The sequence below is a fragment of the Carassius auratus genome, chromosome 42, assembly GCF_003368295.1.
Source record: "Carassius auratus strain Wakin chromosome 42, ASM336829v1, whole genome shotgun sequence".
NCBI lineage: Eukaryota > Metazoa > Chordata > Actinopteri > Cypriniformes > Cyprinidae > Carassius > Carassius auratus.
The window spans coordinates 4159014-4174257 of NC_039284.1; the positions used below are offsets into that span (position 1 = coordinate 4159014).

Below are 15244 nucleotides of genomic sequence, written 5' to 3' on the forward strand. Positions count from 1 at the left end.
AATAAAAAAAAAAATTGTCCCACACAGCTATGGGGTGACTAAAGGCCTCTTTTAGCAAAACAATATATTTATAATCTTAGAAACCATAATCTCTAGCTTCCTCTAACTGTCGAATGTGCATTCATGGATTTTGATATAAAACAAGAGGAGACTGGTTATCCTTTGCTAAAGTAATGAAACTTTGCTTCCTTTGCTCCTGTAAATTAACATTGGTTTTCGCTAGACCGGACCTACATCATCCGCCAGAAAGAATGCACGTACAATAGTTATGGAAATTATTCTTACAAAAATTCATTGATTTCCTACAGGATGCCTTTATTCACCTCCTGGAGTTCATTTTTGGGTGAACTATCCCTTTAATAGGCCTGCATCCTCGAACTGTTGTGTAAACAGTCAATAGCCATTAACAAAAACTGTTCTTTTTCTGAGGGCAAAGTGAATGTATTTCAGTTTACATCCATTCAAGGTCTCCAAACATATGTATGAATGGATTTGGATAGATCTTTGTGGCCTGCCTTTGTTTTGGCTTCTGCTGCAGCATCCTCAGGATTTTATTTTGGCAGTTTAGGATTGGGTTTGGTGGTTAGGGTCAACATGTAGTCCAATGAGAAGTCCTCTCTGAGGTAGTCATGGGTGCAGAAGGTCTCATGTCCTGCTAGAGGTTTCTGGCAGTTGTTTTGGCACCTTCTCTGATGCTTCTGAACTTTTGTTTATGTTCCTCCACCAAGGTCCAATCACAGTGTGGCACATTTCCGTCCACAATGGCAGTTAAAGAGGGGCCCTGCCATAAACTGGTCCGTGAAATGCCATCACGAGTGTTGTGCACCACATTTTATTTTTTTGGTCTAATTATCATAATTTTATTTTTTATCTTTCAAAACACTGTTTGCAGTGGACCGAGTCATCATCTCCGACTTTAAATTCATGACTGCACAATAATTAGTGTCAGTTGTTCATGTCAGTTATAAAATAATCATCCAATGTCAAGGTATTTAATGAATTAAAGTAGAATTATAGGATCTTAAAGGTGGCCCACTTTTCATAAAACCACCATTTCATTTTATCTAGCCAAAGTAACATCTATACATATTACAATAAATTTAAATTTTTAGCATTTTAATCTGTTACCTGCAGTATAAAATAAAAGAGGTCCTGTCACAATATTTGTTTATATTTATAGAAAAACCTTACAATATAGAAATGTATTAAATCATAATATCAAAGGGCTTACTTCCTTTCGTGATGAGGGAGTTCTCCTTTGAGGTTTGGCCACAATCACCATTGTCAAACTGCTTCAGCAGAATTTATTGCATCATTTGAAGAAACGGTGTCCTTTAATTCAAGACCATTTACTGTTCATGACAATGTACATTACAATCAAGCATAAATGCCCTATTTACCTGAATTCACCCTACATACTTGGAACTCCTGGGATCCATAATATATCCTTGTCTGTTACACAGCAGAAATTCTTTCAGTGTGATGCTCAACACACAACTGCGCCTGTTGTAGACACAGGATGTTTGAACATTACTTGGTTAGAGTGTGTTTTGTCAGTTGGCACTAAATAGAGCCTTGCAGAAGTCATGTTAGCATTTAGAGGGAAACCATAGCAATAGGCTGCTTGATTGTTTTCTTTAAAGAATCAGGATCTATATCATGTAGTACAATGACATAACATGTTGTCAGTATTTATTCGTTTATTTTAGATTTACATATCACAAGTATATTAAATATCAAAACAAAAAAGTATTTAAGAGTTAATGTATGACAATGTTGGGGCAGGAAAACTATTGTGGCATTTATACACACCTTAACAAAATCAAAAATCAAAAAATAACTATAGAAAATCCCTTTAAAAAGCTAGACCTTCCCTCAAAGTAATTTTATAACTCACACTCTAACAAAATGATTATGAACTGGTGTTCTAGTTTGATATCACTGAATGGATATAATAATGGTCTTATATAATACATAAACACATTCTTTTACTATTGTGAGTTTTACAGGCCTGATGGTTTGTGGTGTGATAGCAATTCATTTTAAGTGAACGAAGCGCGATTTTCAGGCCAAACATTGTCAGTCAGACACGTGATGCTTAAATGTCATTACTGATTTAAAAAAAAATTGTTGGGTAATCAAAACAGTTAGCTCAGTTTTTAGAAGAAACTATGATTTGAATTTTATAAATTTTAAATTAGAAAGATACATTAAACAGTATTTCAATTAATAATTAACCATATATTGTTTTAATTGTTAGCATTATGATGAATAGATACACTACTATTAATACACCAGACACCCTCCTGTTTTTCATACCACTGTTAAATTAATTTTTCATGTTTCTTCCCCTTTCAGTCCCTTTTTTGGCTGTTCTTTGGACTCCTCCACTTGTGCTTGTGCATTCTGCCTTCCTCTCATGTAAACATTCACACTCTCCAGTAAATCAATGGAGTGATTGATCAGAAGAGCGAGCCAAGCCAGGCCAAAGAATATCCAGGCTGCAATTAGACAGCTGTACCACTCTGGGTAGTTTATCGCTGGGTTGTTATCTGGCAGGAAAAACAATTATGTAAAGATTAGGGTTGGGATTATATAATTTGAATCAAATTGGATCTGAATTTTAAATTGTAATGTCATGATGATGAATTTACTTAATATCTATCCACTGAAATGCAAATTGAAATGAAGTCACAAAAGAGGAATTTGATCCAACAAGTTTTGCAGGAAAACAAATCATGACTACAATAATTTTGACTCAATATGCCTATTTACTGTATTTTGCAACCTTATTATACCAGCTCTATTTTGAAGATTTTCTGGATGTTTCACCATATCTAATGAAAATGAAGGTTTACTTAAATTTAATGTGTCAAATATATTATTAAATGCTATTCATACAACAGTAATATGAGTTTCTTTCTATTGGCTTAAATGTGTTTTAAATTTGAATTATAATTCTGCATCTTATTTGTTACCTCAATTCAAAATTCAAATTCAAGAAAATTCAAATTAAATTTTGAATGATACACAACCCAAACTGTGATGTCACTTCCTGACTAGGGCTACAAGAATAATTACAAAATGTAAATAACTGAGTACTGACAGTAAAAAATAATAATAATAATAATGCTTTATGTAATAATAATAATAATAATAATAATAATACATATCTATATGGTCCTTATCTAATAACAATGCACCATAAAACATAAGCATCATAATTTATTTGTTACATAGTTAGGGTACATGCTGACAATTACAAATATTGAAGTATAAAATTTGATGTATAAATAGTTTCCTCATTTTTGTATGTGTAGTCTCGTACCTGCAACATAATCTCCAAATCCAATAGTGCTGAGTGTTATGAAGCAGTAATAAATGGCTTCAGCATAAGTCCATCCCTCATATGCTTTAAAAAGCAGCATAGGAACCACAAAGTACATTAATGCTGAGCTCACAAAGGATATACTGTGAATGGATATTCGTACACATTTCTGTGGGAAGGAACAGAATCATGGGTACAGTGGGTTTGCACATAAAGGTCTAACATGTTAATTTCCACTTTAATTGCTCAATACAGACAAATATGTACATATTTGTTTGTGTGTTTAGAATTAAAACCCACCACATGATCTTTAATGCTGACTGTAAAATATAAAAGTTAAATTCTCACCCCTCTATCAATTTTTTTCTCCAGAAAATTGCAAAAATTTCTCTCAATGGCCAGCATGTATTTTCCAACTCTATTTAGGATCACTACGTTCAAGGGAATGCCAAAAACAGCAAAAAACACACAGAAGATTTGACCAGCTGTCGTCAGTGGAACTATATTCCCATAGCCTGTAAAAAGATGAAAACTTTAAATGATCTTAGATTTAAATAATAATAGATGCCACACAACAAACTGGATTGTCAAATTCAATCTGTAAAGTGTCCCATTCCTCACCAATAGTTGTAACCACAGTTGCAGCAAACACAGATGAGCTGGTAAATTTCCAGAAGCCATCTGCGGTGTCATTGCTGTCTGGACTTAAGCCACTTAGGGATGCAACTTTTACCATCTTTAAAACAGTAATGGCAAGCAATGAGTACTTTTTTGTAATAAATGATCTGACAAAAAAAAAAAAAAAAAAAAAAAAAAAAAAAAACTTACTGGGTGTGTGATTAATCACATGTAAATTACATATAACGCTGTTCTGTTATAACAAAACTTAACAATAGACCAACAAACAGCATTTTATATAGAAGAGATTTTCCAAATTTCCAACAAAAGTAAATTGAATCATAAACTGTCTTGTTTAACAAACACAAATTGGTTTTGGTTTCTTGAATGGCGATCTTCATAATTTTTTCTTCATATATATATACAACGTGTGTGTGTGTGTGTGTGTGTACAAAATGTGTAAAAAGTTGATCAAACACTCCCTACTACCCAGCACTGATGGTGTTGTTTGTGTAAAAATAAAATAAATAATAATAATAATAATAATAATAATATATATATATATATATATATATATATATATATATATATATATATATATATATATATATATATATATATATATATATATATATATATAATTTAAGCAAAATCTACTCTCCAATCATACCTGTGCTAGTTCTCGGAGACCATTCTGACCCACACATGGGTACTTCTCAAGTAGTTTCATTCTTTTCTCCTTCAGGAGATCAATCTGTTGCAACACATACCATCCTTCTAGTTTCCAGAAGATCAGCCCTCCAACAAGGACATAGGCTACATAAATAACTCCAAGGAACAGGATAGAAGGGAACCGTGTTACACTGAGACACTGGCATAACTTTCCCGAAAACACAGGGAGCATGGTTCCTTTGGTCGCCTGGCTGAACTGTCTGACAATGCAGCTGTAGGATTGTGCTACTGGGTGTGGATTTACTCTGTTTATGTGACAGGCAAATCACCCCCTTGTGTAATGAATGCCAGTCAGAACATATGACCTGGCATGCAAATGTTGATTGAAGGAGAGCAGAAGACACAGTGAGTGAGGAATTAAAGAGGGAGATAAAAGTGGTTAGAAGCTACAGTCAAATCTGCTAAAGGTTTAATGTTCTTGTATCAAAACTAAGCTACTCCAGTTAAGGGCTGTTTACATAAATCAATTATTTCAAAGAGTACCTAAGCACACACCAAAAAGAGGAAAGTCATCTGGTCATCTGTATGTCTCGCCATAAATTCATCACACTATTATGTTTACTTTAGGCCTGTCTGATCTACAGCCTTGCCAATGGCAACCATAAGAACACACACTTACAAATATATGCCAATATGTGAAACCTCAACATTTACTATTTTCAAATCTCTGAACCACTGCACTTTAGCTCAGTTATGTAGGTATGACTAAATAACGAAATAGATATAGTTTGAGTTATGGTCATTTGAATGTGTATTTGAATATGGTTTAGGTTAAAAAACAGATAAAAGAATAAACGAAAAGAAATGATATGTGCACAAAATTGATCTTTGTTAGAATAAACATTTGTGATATATGTTTTAATATTGGATATGCAATAATAATAATAATAATGATATTAATAAAAACTCTCAAAACCCATTTTCATAAAGTTAAATTTAATGTCTAATATGAACTGTACCCTATGCTTAAACACTCACAAATCAGCTAAGAATTCCTAAAATAAAATGTGTTATTAAGAACATTCTGAACAGCAACTGAAATTCTCCATAGTGTGAAGACAAATATGAAATGATTACTCATTGGTCTGGTAGAATCTAAGTGGATGTTTGATACCCTGTGCTGTTTGAATAGAACATTGCTTTCTGTGATAACAACCATACAATAATACATCATGCAATAAAGTGAGCCACAGTGGTTGATGTTTTGCCTGTAAAGAAGATCTTTCAAGCATAAAATGTCTCAGACACCAAGGCTCTAAAAAAATAAATAAATAAATAATAAAATAATAGAGCAGTTTTGAGAGTCAGGAGATGGCTGGCTGCTCACTGTTAATCTATAATAATACTGCAGCTGCCATTAATGTAATTTGAAAAATATTTGATATGTGTGACTGTATATATTGAATTATTTTTATATTTTACAATTAAGATGGCTTAATATATTCAATGTGAATCTTATTTGTCTAAAACTTAGAAATTACATTACAATGTCTTACATTTTAAATTGAAATTGAGCAACTTTATAAATTACCATGTTATTGTATACAATCATCGTATCATTTTATAAACATTACATGTATTGACACGTGATCTGTACTGTACACTGTGGAGTATTCCAGATTGCATGAATATAGGAAGCAAAGAAAGGCCACTTTATGCCTGTTCAATCTGATGAAAGAAAGTGCTGCTCCCTTATGCAAATTACTGCTCAGAACCTGATTGCTCAAACAAATATATTCATAGTCATGCAAAATAGTGCATCATAAAACAAAAATGACCAGATCTCAGTCTGAAGATTTTTGAGCAGAGAAATGTCAAGTGGTTGCTTTTAACAAATTAAAGACTACAATTTGGAATATCTAAAACAGAAAAGCACTTATTGTATATTGCATCCACTCATTATACATTGTAAATACTGGTGTGTATAGAACATGCATGAGCATTTGTTCACTGTTAAATAAGTTATTGAAAAAAAAAAAAACTTAACTCCACTTGCATTCTCCCAAAAGATGCTCCAAACAGAAAATACAAATTTACCATTGATTGAAAAGACAATATTTTTATACCTCAGAGAACTAAAGACCTTTAATGTGAATGACTCAAAGTCAGGCATAGTTCAACATGTAATAAAACATTTGTAAATAGCAAAATGAACAAAACTATTTTACCAACAGACCAAAGAACATAAAACAACAAGAAACAGACATTATTTTACAGTACAACTTATACATAGATGATAGTGTCAACAAACAAACAATCAAATAAAAAGAAATGATTTCACCACTCTTTGAATAAGATTATATAGGGTTGGGCAGGGAGACAGAGCTTTGATCGGGTTAACACTTTATGAAAGCTTGTAAAAACATCTGCTCAAGTGCCTTTGCCAATGATTTATTTGGTTGCTATCCAGCTACATTACCCTGAAATTGATCTCCTCATTTCAGCAAGTTTAACAGAACAAATAAATAACCAGACAGATTGTAAATGGACATATGTAATATAAATAAAGCTGTTATAATTGTCAATGTGCCCCCCTCCTTCTGAGCCAGTGACATGAGAGTTTTGATATGTTTAAGATTCATTAAGGTGTCCTTTAATGATGTACTTGGTCCAGAGTTTTGCAGAAATGTGTGACTTTTCATTGTTTGTCCTCCTCTGTTCTTATTTATAATTGTAATTATTTTGCCACTCCTGAAACAAAGAGACATTATAATTATCAAATCAGGTTAGAAACATTAATGCCATCCATATGCCAAAAAGCATACTGTAGAAACACAAACATCAGATAACGTTAAAATGTGTGATAAAATCACGATTTCTCATGATTTAATGTATGCCAATTTTAAATTGATTTATTTACCAGGTTTATGTGATAAGCAATTTGGAAACCTTTTAGACACAGTAGAAACTTAAAAGAGTTGCCTCTGCCTTATATATGATAACATCTAAATCAAAAAAATATATATATACATTTACTTATTTGATCAAATGTAATTTTTTAAACTTTTATTTAATATATCTTTGTGTGGTATCTGTTGTGGTATCTATTTTAGTTAGACTTTCTTAGATAACTGTCATTGGTTTATCCATGCTATAAGAAATTTGCTCCAGCCTCACTGCAATGACCTCAACCTACCATTGCCAGTGAAATCACACCACCATTGATAAAACACCATGACAGCTTGTTTTACTGATCTTTGTACTTTTTTTTTTTTTTACCTTTACTGTTGTTATCAAAATAATTTGTGTTTTATGTGCTTTGTATATTTGCCTTTGCCATCAAAAAGCAATCAAAACACTTCACATTGAGGACACCTGTTGGTCAAACATATGTAAATGCAAAGGCTGCCATGTCCTTCAGGTAACTGAGAGAACATATGGTCACATTTTATTTTAAGGTCCAACTCACACTTTTAACTAACTTATAACTATGACTTATGCCTCAATAAACTCCTTATTTGCTGCTTATTAGTAGTTAGTAAGGTAGTTGGGTAACACCTTCTATGAAGCCCGTATTTATAATAAATTAAAGTAACACTTTATAATAACTGCATGCTATTAATCATTAGATAAGCATTAGGAAACAGTTAATTAATAATTTATAAAGCATTAATAAACATTTATAAGCAGTTTATAAATACAGATATAAATGCTTTATTGCTGATTTAAAAGCATATCTATAATGTGTTTAATAATTGTTTTTTCATACTTTATTAATGATCAATTTATCATTTCTAAATTAAGTATAGCATTATTTACACACCAGTTATTAAGGAGTTGTCAGTGGTTCATAAGATCACTTAGAAATTGTAAGTAAATTATTAATAAATTATTTAAATGTGCATTCATACATCTTTTTATTCAGACATATAGTAATAGTTACTTGTCTTCTCAAGTGTCAGTGGTTCATAAGATCACTTTGAAATTGTAAGTAAATTATTAATAAATTATTTAAACGTGCATTCATACATCTTTTTATTCAGACATATAGTAATAGTTACTTATAGTGTTAAAAAATGGTTTATTAACATGTATTTCTACTGTAATTCAGGGTTAATTCAGGTAGTTATAAAACATATGTAGTTGTTAGTTAACTATTTTTGTGAGCTCATCTAAAGTGAGGACTATTTATGCCTTGTAAAGCTTTTACAAATTAGATTTAAAGGCTGTTAATATTTATATGTTCTGTATCACTGTGTTGTTTGTTTTTCTGTTTTGTGTTTAGAAGATAACTGAGCCTTTAAATATCCTTTATAAATGCTTTACAAGGCATAACTAATCCTCACTTTAGATGAGCTCACATAAATAGTTAACTGACCACTACTAAATGCTTTATAACTACCTGAATTTACTACATTTCTTGTGATCTTATGAATCACTGGCAACTCCTAAATAACTGGTTTGTTAATAATGCTATACTTCATTGAGAAATGATAAATTGATCATGAATACAGTATGAAAATTATTAAACACATTATAGATATGCTTTTAAATCAAGAATAAAGCATTTATATCTGTATTTATAAACTGCTTATTACTGTCTATTAATGCTTTATAAATTATGAATTATCTGTTTACTAATGCTTAATTAATGATTAATAGTGTGCAGTTATTATAAAGTGTTACCGTAACTCTGTAACTAAATAGCTGGCATGTAGTAGCAAAGTTGCTTATAGTTGATTGTTATTTATTTGTATTTTAGTTGGAGTATTAATCTTACATCAATATAATATATTATAAATACAGGCTTGGTAGAAAGTGTTACCAGTTGTTTTTTAAGTTTAGGTATGGGATAGGTTCAAGGGAGCTAAAATATGGTCATGTAAAATAAGGCATTAATATGTTCTTTACAAGTGCTAACAAACAGCCAGTATACTAGTAATACACATTATAATAAACAACTATGTAATAAAATAAATAAATACAATTTGCAAATAGAAAACCACCACCAAATTAACCCTCTAGAGTCAATTTATAAGTCATTTTCTCCTGATAACCCTGAAAGGAACTTAAATTACACTTTCAGTTTTAATTGTACAGATAAGAGCAATACATCAATCGAATCTGTAAAGGGTCTACTTTTTTTGTATACAGACATAATAACAATAAAACTTTGTGCACTTATAAAATAAAGATAACAAACAAGGTGTGCTGTCTGCAGCCTTTGTCTGCGCTGAAATTCATTTACAAACACGTCATTAAACTGAACTGTAACTCCGTGAATACTCAACGAAAAGACATGAGAGAGATATCTATAGAAAGCTTGATATGTCTACTATTAAACTAAACACATGCTGCCGAAAAAAAAAAAAATTATATACTTGTACTAGTTTTGTGTAAACTTGTACTAGTATGTGTAAACATTTTACTAGTTAGACTTTTTCCAAAGACTTTTTCCAAACTATAATTCCTGACTAAATGTATAATCAAGTGAAATAATTATGGAGTTTCTATAACAATCTACAATACTATACCATTCAAAAGCTTGATGTAAATAATAAAAATGTAACAAATAAAGATAACTGTAACAAATGTAACAAACAATGCTGTTCTTTCAATTCATCCCCCCTAAAAAAACTGAAAATATTCTCAGCTTTTTTCAACATTAATAATAATAATAAATGTTTTGTTGTTGTTGTTGTTGTAGAAAATAAGATTGTTAAAAAGATTTCTGAAGGATTGTGTGACTGGAGTAATGCAAAAAAAATTTGTTTGAAAGTCAACTTTTTATTGTTCCTAATAAACTGTTTAACTGCACTCGCAAGTAGATATTAAATTACGTTGTGGGATAATTAAATATATTCTAAATAAACTACAAACATAAAATTTTATAGATATATTTTGTCCTTGTTTTACATTCTTTCTTGTAACTCTTCCTTCTCAATGACAACCTGACAGAACGGCTCATTATGCAGGTCTTCTCAGGTGTAAATCACAATGATATTCATGATAGTTTACGCCTACTTGCATATGACTTTTACCAGCAAAAAGTGTCTTAGAAAATTTTAATCAATATATTGTTTTCTGTAAGTGAGTAAACAAGATGATTTTCACATAATTTAGAAAGAAAAATTCTGGGCTACAAGCTCCAGTTATCAAAAATCCCGGGAACCATTGTTCTTTATGTGTTTTATGGCCTTATTCAAGTGTTTTAACATTTTTAGTTTTTCACTAACCACACATAACATTTTTTTCTCAAAAACACAATCATGTACATACATGAATTTCACATATTATTATAGCCAAGTTTGTGCTGATTACAGTGAGATTAGACTTTACCAATTTAGATATTTATAAGAAACTGAAAAAAACACAAATGTCAGGGCATGACAAAACTTCTCCAGGCCCCAAAAATACCCTTAGACATCAGAGGGTTAAAGGCCTCTTGGTGCTCTTGGCCAGACTCGTCCATACTGCGGAGAAATTTGGCTGGGAACACTTGGAGGATTGCCATTGTGTGCAGTGCCGAGCCGGCCTGTCCAGCTGCTGTGTAAGCCCTGTTGGCGATGATGGATGTACTACATGGCACTTTAAGCCGGGGGTAGATGGTGGGCACAGATGTGCGGCGATCGTTTCCTCCAGGGGGGGAGTTTAGTGTATCGCCTTTTTGTCAGCTCCGTCAATGGTGGTGAGAGCTGCTGCAATAGAGGGGTTTACCCGTGTTGAGTAGTGGGCTCGCCGTCTCTTGTCAAGCTTGTCGTGGATGGATGGCAAGAATGTGGGTGGGCGCTGGTGGGAAGATTAGCTCAGCGCCTGGCTTTGGTCTCGGCACCTGAGGGGGCGGGGCTGCTTTGGGTTCGTTGAGCCGACGTGACAGCTACACAAACATGAACTAATCAGGCTTCAGCAGAAAGGATTTTTTTTTTTTTTTCATACATAATGGGAGTGAACGTTCGAAAGGGAACTCTGTATTTTCATGCAGTGTGCCTATGTAAAAAGAGTAAATCCGATCAGAAGCTTGTGAAATGTAAACACGCATATCAACCCGATCACTTTATTTAGCTTTCATGTAAACATTGCATTCGGATTCTTCAATCAAAATGAATTCAATCAGATGGAAGCAAAAACTATAAACGTACCTAATATCAAATTTACAGTCAGTCCCACACTGCTGTAGTAGAAAGACCCTCATAGAAGCGTTAACTATTTGTAATTTCATGCAAAGGTAATATAATGACAAATTGAATAAACCTACAAACAATATTTTTGATGCTGATTATCATTGAATTGCATCAACACATTCTTTTTATCACATTCTAGTGATACATTTTCATTTGATTACCACTGTTTTTAGAAAAAAAAAGTGTTAAATAAGTTTTTTTTTTTCATAAAACTGTTTTTGTAATTTTCCACTTTGCATTGGAATTTAAAAACATTTTATAGATTTTAACCTTAAATAATACACTAATTGAAATATAATAAAAATATTTGAATTTTATTTTTTATTTTAAATGATCATTAATTGATCATAATTTTTGCACAAATATTACATCATACAGAAAAAAAAAATCCTTAAAGTATTATTGATCTAAAAAAACTGATGCAAAGTTCCACTTAAGGTGTCGTGCCAAGAAGTCACCCAAGTAAGGAATAACTGAGGCTTAACCTCAAGAACAAAATTAATGTTTTCTCTCTATAACTCCTCAAATGCTACTGTAAATTATAGTCAGCATTGTAATCAGTGCACATTATGCATTAACATTTACCAGTGTTCATCTACAGCGATATTGTTGACTTGATTGCAAGTAAATGCACAGACACTATTTAACTGAACAGAGATGACATCACTGAATTCAATGACGAACTGCCTTTAACTTTCATTTTGCATTATTGACACACTGTTTTCCTAAATGAATGTTGTTCAGTTGCTTTGACGCAATGTATTTTGTTTAAAGCGCTATATAAATAAAGGTGACTTGACTTGGCTTGACCAGAAATTGATGCAAATATATTGAAACTGTTGTCTATGCTGCCTTAACCTATGATCAATACCTTTCTCCAATGCCTTTCTTCAATGTTGTTTTATATATATATATATATATATATATATATATATATATATATATATATATATATATATATATATATATATATATACAGTATTGTTCAAAATAATAGCAGTACAATGTGACTAACCAGAATAATCAAGGTTTTTAGTAAATTTTTATTGCTACGTGGCAAACAAGTTACCAGTAGGTTCAGTAGATTGTCAGAAAACAAACAAGACCCAGCATTCATGATATGCACGCTCTTAAGGCTGTGCAATTGGGCAATTAGTTGAAAGGGGTGTGTTCAAAAAAATAGCAGTGTCTACCTTTGACTGTACAAACTCAAAACTATTTTGTACAAACATTTTTTTTTTCTGGGATTTAGCAATACTGTGAATCACTAAACTAATATTTAGTTGTATGACCACAGTTTTTTAAAACTGCTTGACATCTGTGTGGCATGGAGTCAACCAACTTGTGGCACCTCTCAGCTGTTATTCCATTCCATGATTCTTTAATAACATTCCACAATTCATTCACATTTCTTGGTTTTGCTTCAGAAACAGCATTTTTGATACCACCCCACAAGTTCTCAATTGGATTAAGGTCTGGAGATTGGGCTGGCCACTCCATAACATTAATTTTGTTGGTTTGGAACCAAGACTTTGCCCGTTTACTAGTGTGTTTTGGGTCATTGTCTTGTTGAAACAACCATTTCAAGGGCATGTCCTCTTCAGCATAGGGCAACATGACCTCTTCAAGTATTTTAACATATGCAAACTGATCCATGATCCCTGGTATGCGATAAATAGGCCCAACACCATAGTAGGAGAAACATGCCCATATCATGATGCTTGCACCTCCATGCTTCACTGTCTTCACTGTGTACTGTGGCTTGAATTCAGAGTTTGGGGGTCGTCTCACAAACTGCCTGTGGCCCTTGGACCCAAAAAGAACAATTTTACTCTCATCAGTCCACAAAATGTTCCTCCATTTCTCTTTAGGCCAGTTGATGTGTTCTTTGGCAAATTGTAACCTCTTCTGCACATGCCTTTTTTTTAACAGAGGGACTTTGCGGGGGATTCTTGAAAATAGATTAGCTTCACACAGACGTCTTCTAACTGTCACAGTACTTACAGGTAACTCCAGACTGTCTTTGATCATCCTGGAGGTGATCATTGGCTGAGCCTTTGCCATTCTGGTTATTCTTCTATCCATTTTGATGGTTGTCTTCCGTTTTCTTCCACGTCTCTCTGGTTTTGCTCTCCATTTTAAGGCATTGGAGATCATTTTAGCTGAACAGCCTATCATTTTTTGCACCTCTTTATAGGTTTTCCCCTCTCTAATCAACTTTTTAATCAAAGTACGCTGTTCTTCTGAACAATGTCTTGAACGACCCATTTTCCTCAGCTTTCAAATGCATGTTCAACAAGTGATGGCTTCATCCTTAAATAGGGGCCACCTGATTCACACCTGTTTCTTCACAAAATTGATGACCTCAGTGATTGAATGCCACACTGCTATTTTTTTGAACACACCCCTTTCAACTAATTCAACTAATTGCCCAATTGCACAGCCTTAAGAGCGTGCATATCATGAATGCTGGGTCTCATTTGTTTTCTGAGAATCTACTGAACCTACTGGTAACTTGTTTGCCACGTAGCAATAAAAAAATATACAAAAAACCTTGATTATTCTGGTTAGTCACATTGTAATGCTATTATTTTGAACAATACTGTATATATATATATATATATATATATATATATATATATATATATATATATATATATATATATATATATATATAGGGTGGATTCAATCATGTTGGTAGAAGAGGGATTCAAGGTGGTTAGTGTGGATGCCAGTGACAAAATGCTCAAATACGCTCTTAAAGAGAGATGGGAGAGGAGAAAAGAGCCCACCTTCGATAACTGGGGTAAGTGTAGGTCTGTCATGATAACAACTTTTTTTGTATGATATATTGCCCCAGAAATAATTGCTGTACATTATATGTTGTCATTTTAAGACCGTTTTATACCATTGAATATATAATCATATAACAGCATAATAATGCAAGAAGGCCTACACGCTTACAAATGACAACAAACTTTTAATTATTAAGAATATTTAGATAATGGAAATTTAGTCAGAGTATTAGATAACTTAAAAAAAAACTGAATATTCAATATATTTTCTATGTAAATTAAGGGTGCACTTTATTGCTGAAAAACTAAATCCCTACTTGCAGTCAGATATATGAGCAAAGTCACAGATAAAGGTCCTTCTCAAAAAACTAGCAAATTGTGTTCATTATTTTCCATAATGTAATGATAAAAATTTAACTTTCATATATTTTAGATTCATTGCACACCAACTGAAATATTTCAGGTCTTTTATTGTTTTAATACTGATGATTTTGGCATACAGCTCATGAAAACCCAAAATTCCTATCTCAAAAAATTAGCATATCATGAAAAGGTTCTCTAAACGAGCTATTAACCTAATCATCTGAATCAACTAATTAACTCTAAACACCTGCAAATGATTCCTGAGGCTTTTAAAAACTCCCAGCCTG

The 15244-nt window shown here is 32.4% G+C and overlaps 2 protein-coding genes across 2 annotated transcripts in view; both read right to left on the reverse strand.

Annotated features, from left to right (window-relative positions):
• Positions 1-1773: 1773 nt before the first annotated feature.
• LOC113060317 (potassium channel subfamily K member 16-like) lies at positions 1774-4949 on the reverse strand. The gene is made up of 5 exons (XM_026229187.1): positions 4617-4949; positions 3950-4064; positions 3677-3843; positions 3329-3497; positions 1774-2552 (listed from the first exon to the last, which is right to left on the reverse strand). Exons 1-5 carry the CDS (start codon positions 4848-4850, stop codon positions 2338-2340), a joined length of 900 nt encoding a protein of 299 aa, XP_026084972.1. The 5' UTR covers positions 4851-4949; the 3' UTR covers positions 1774-2337.
• Positions 4950-6452: 1503 nt separating this feature from the next.
• Positions 6453-15244, reverse strand: part of kif6 (kinesin family member 6) — a 304965-nt gene continuing 296173 nt past the window's right edge. The window contains exon 21 of the mRNA XM_026229369.1: positions 6453-7369. Coding sequence (XP_026085154.1) covers positions 7356-7369 — 14 coding nt within the window. The 3' untranslated portion in view covers positions 6453-7355. The remainder of the gene's footprint in view (positions 7370-15244) is intronic.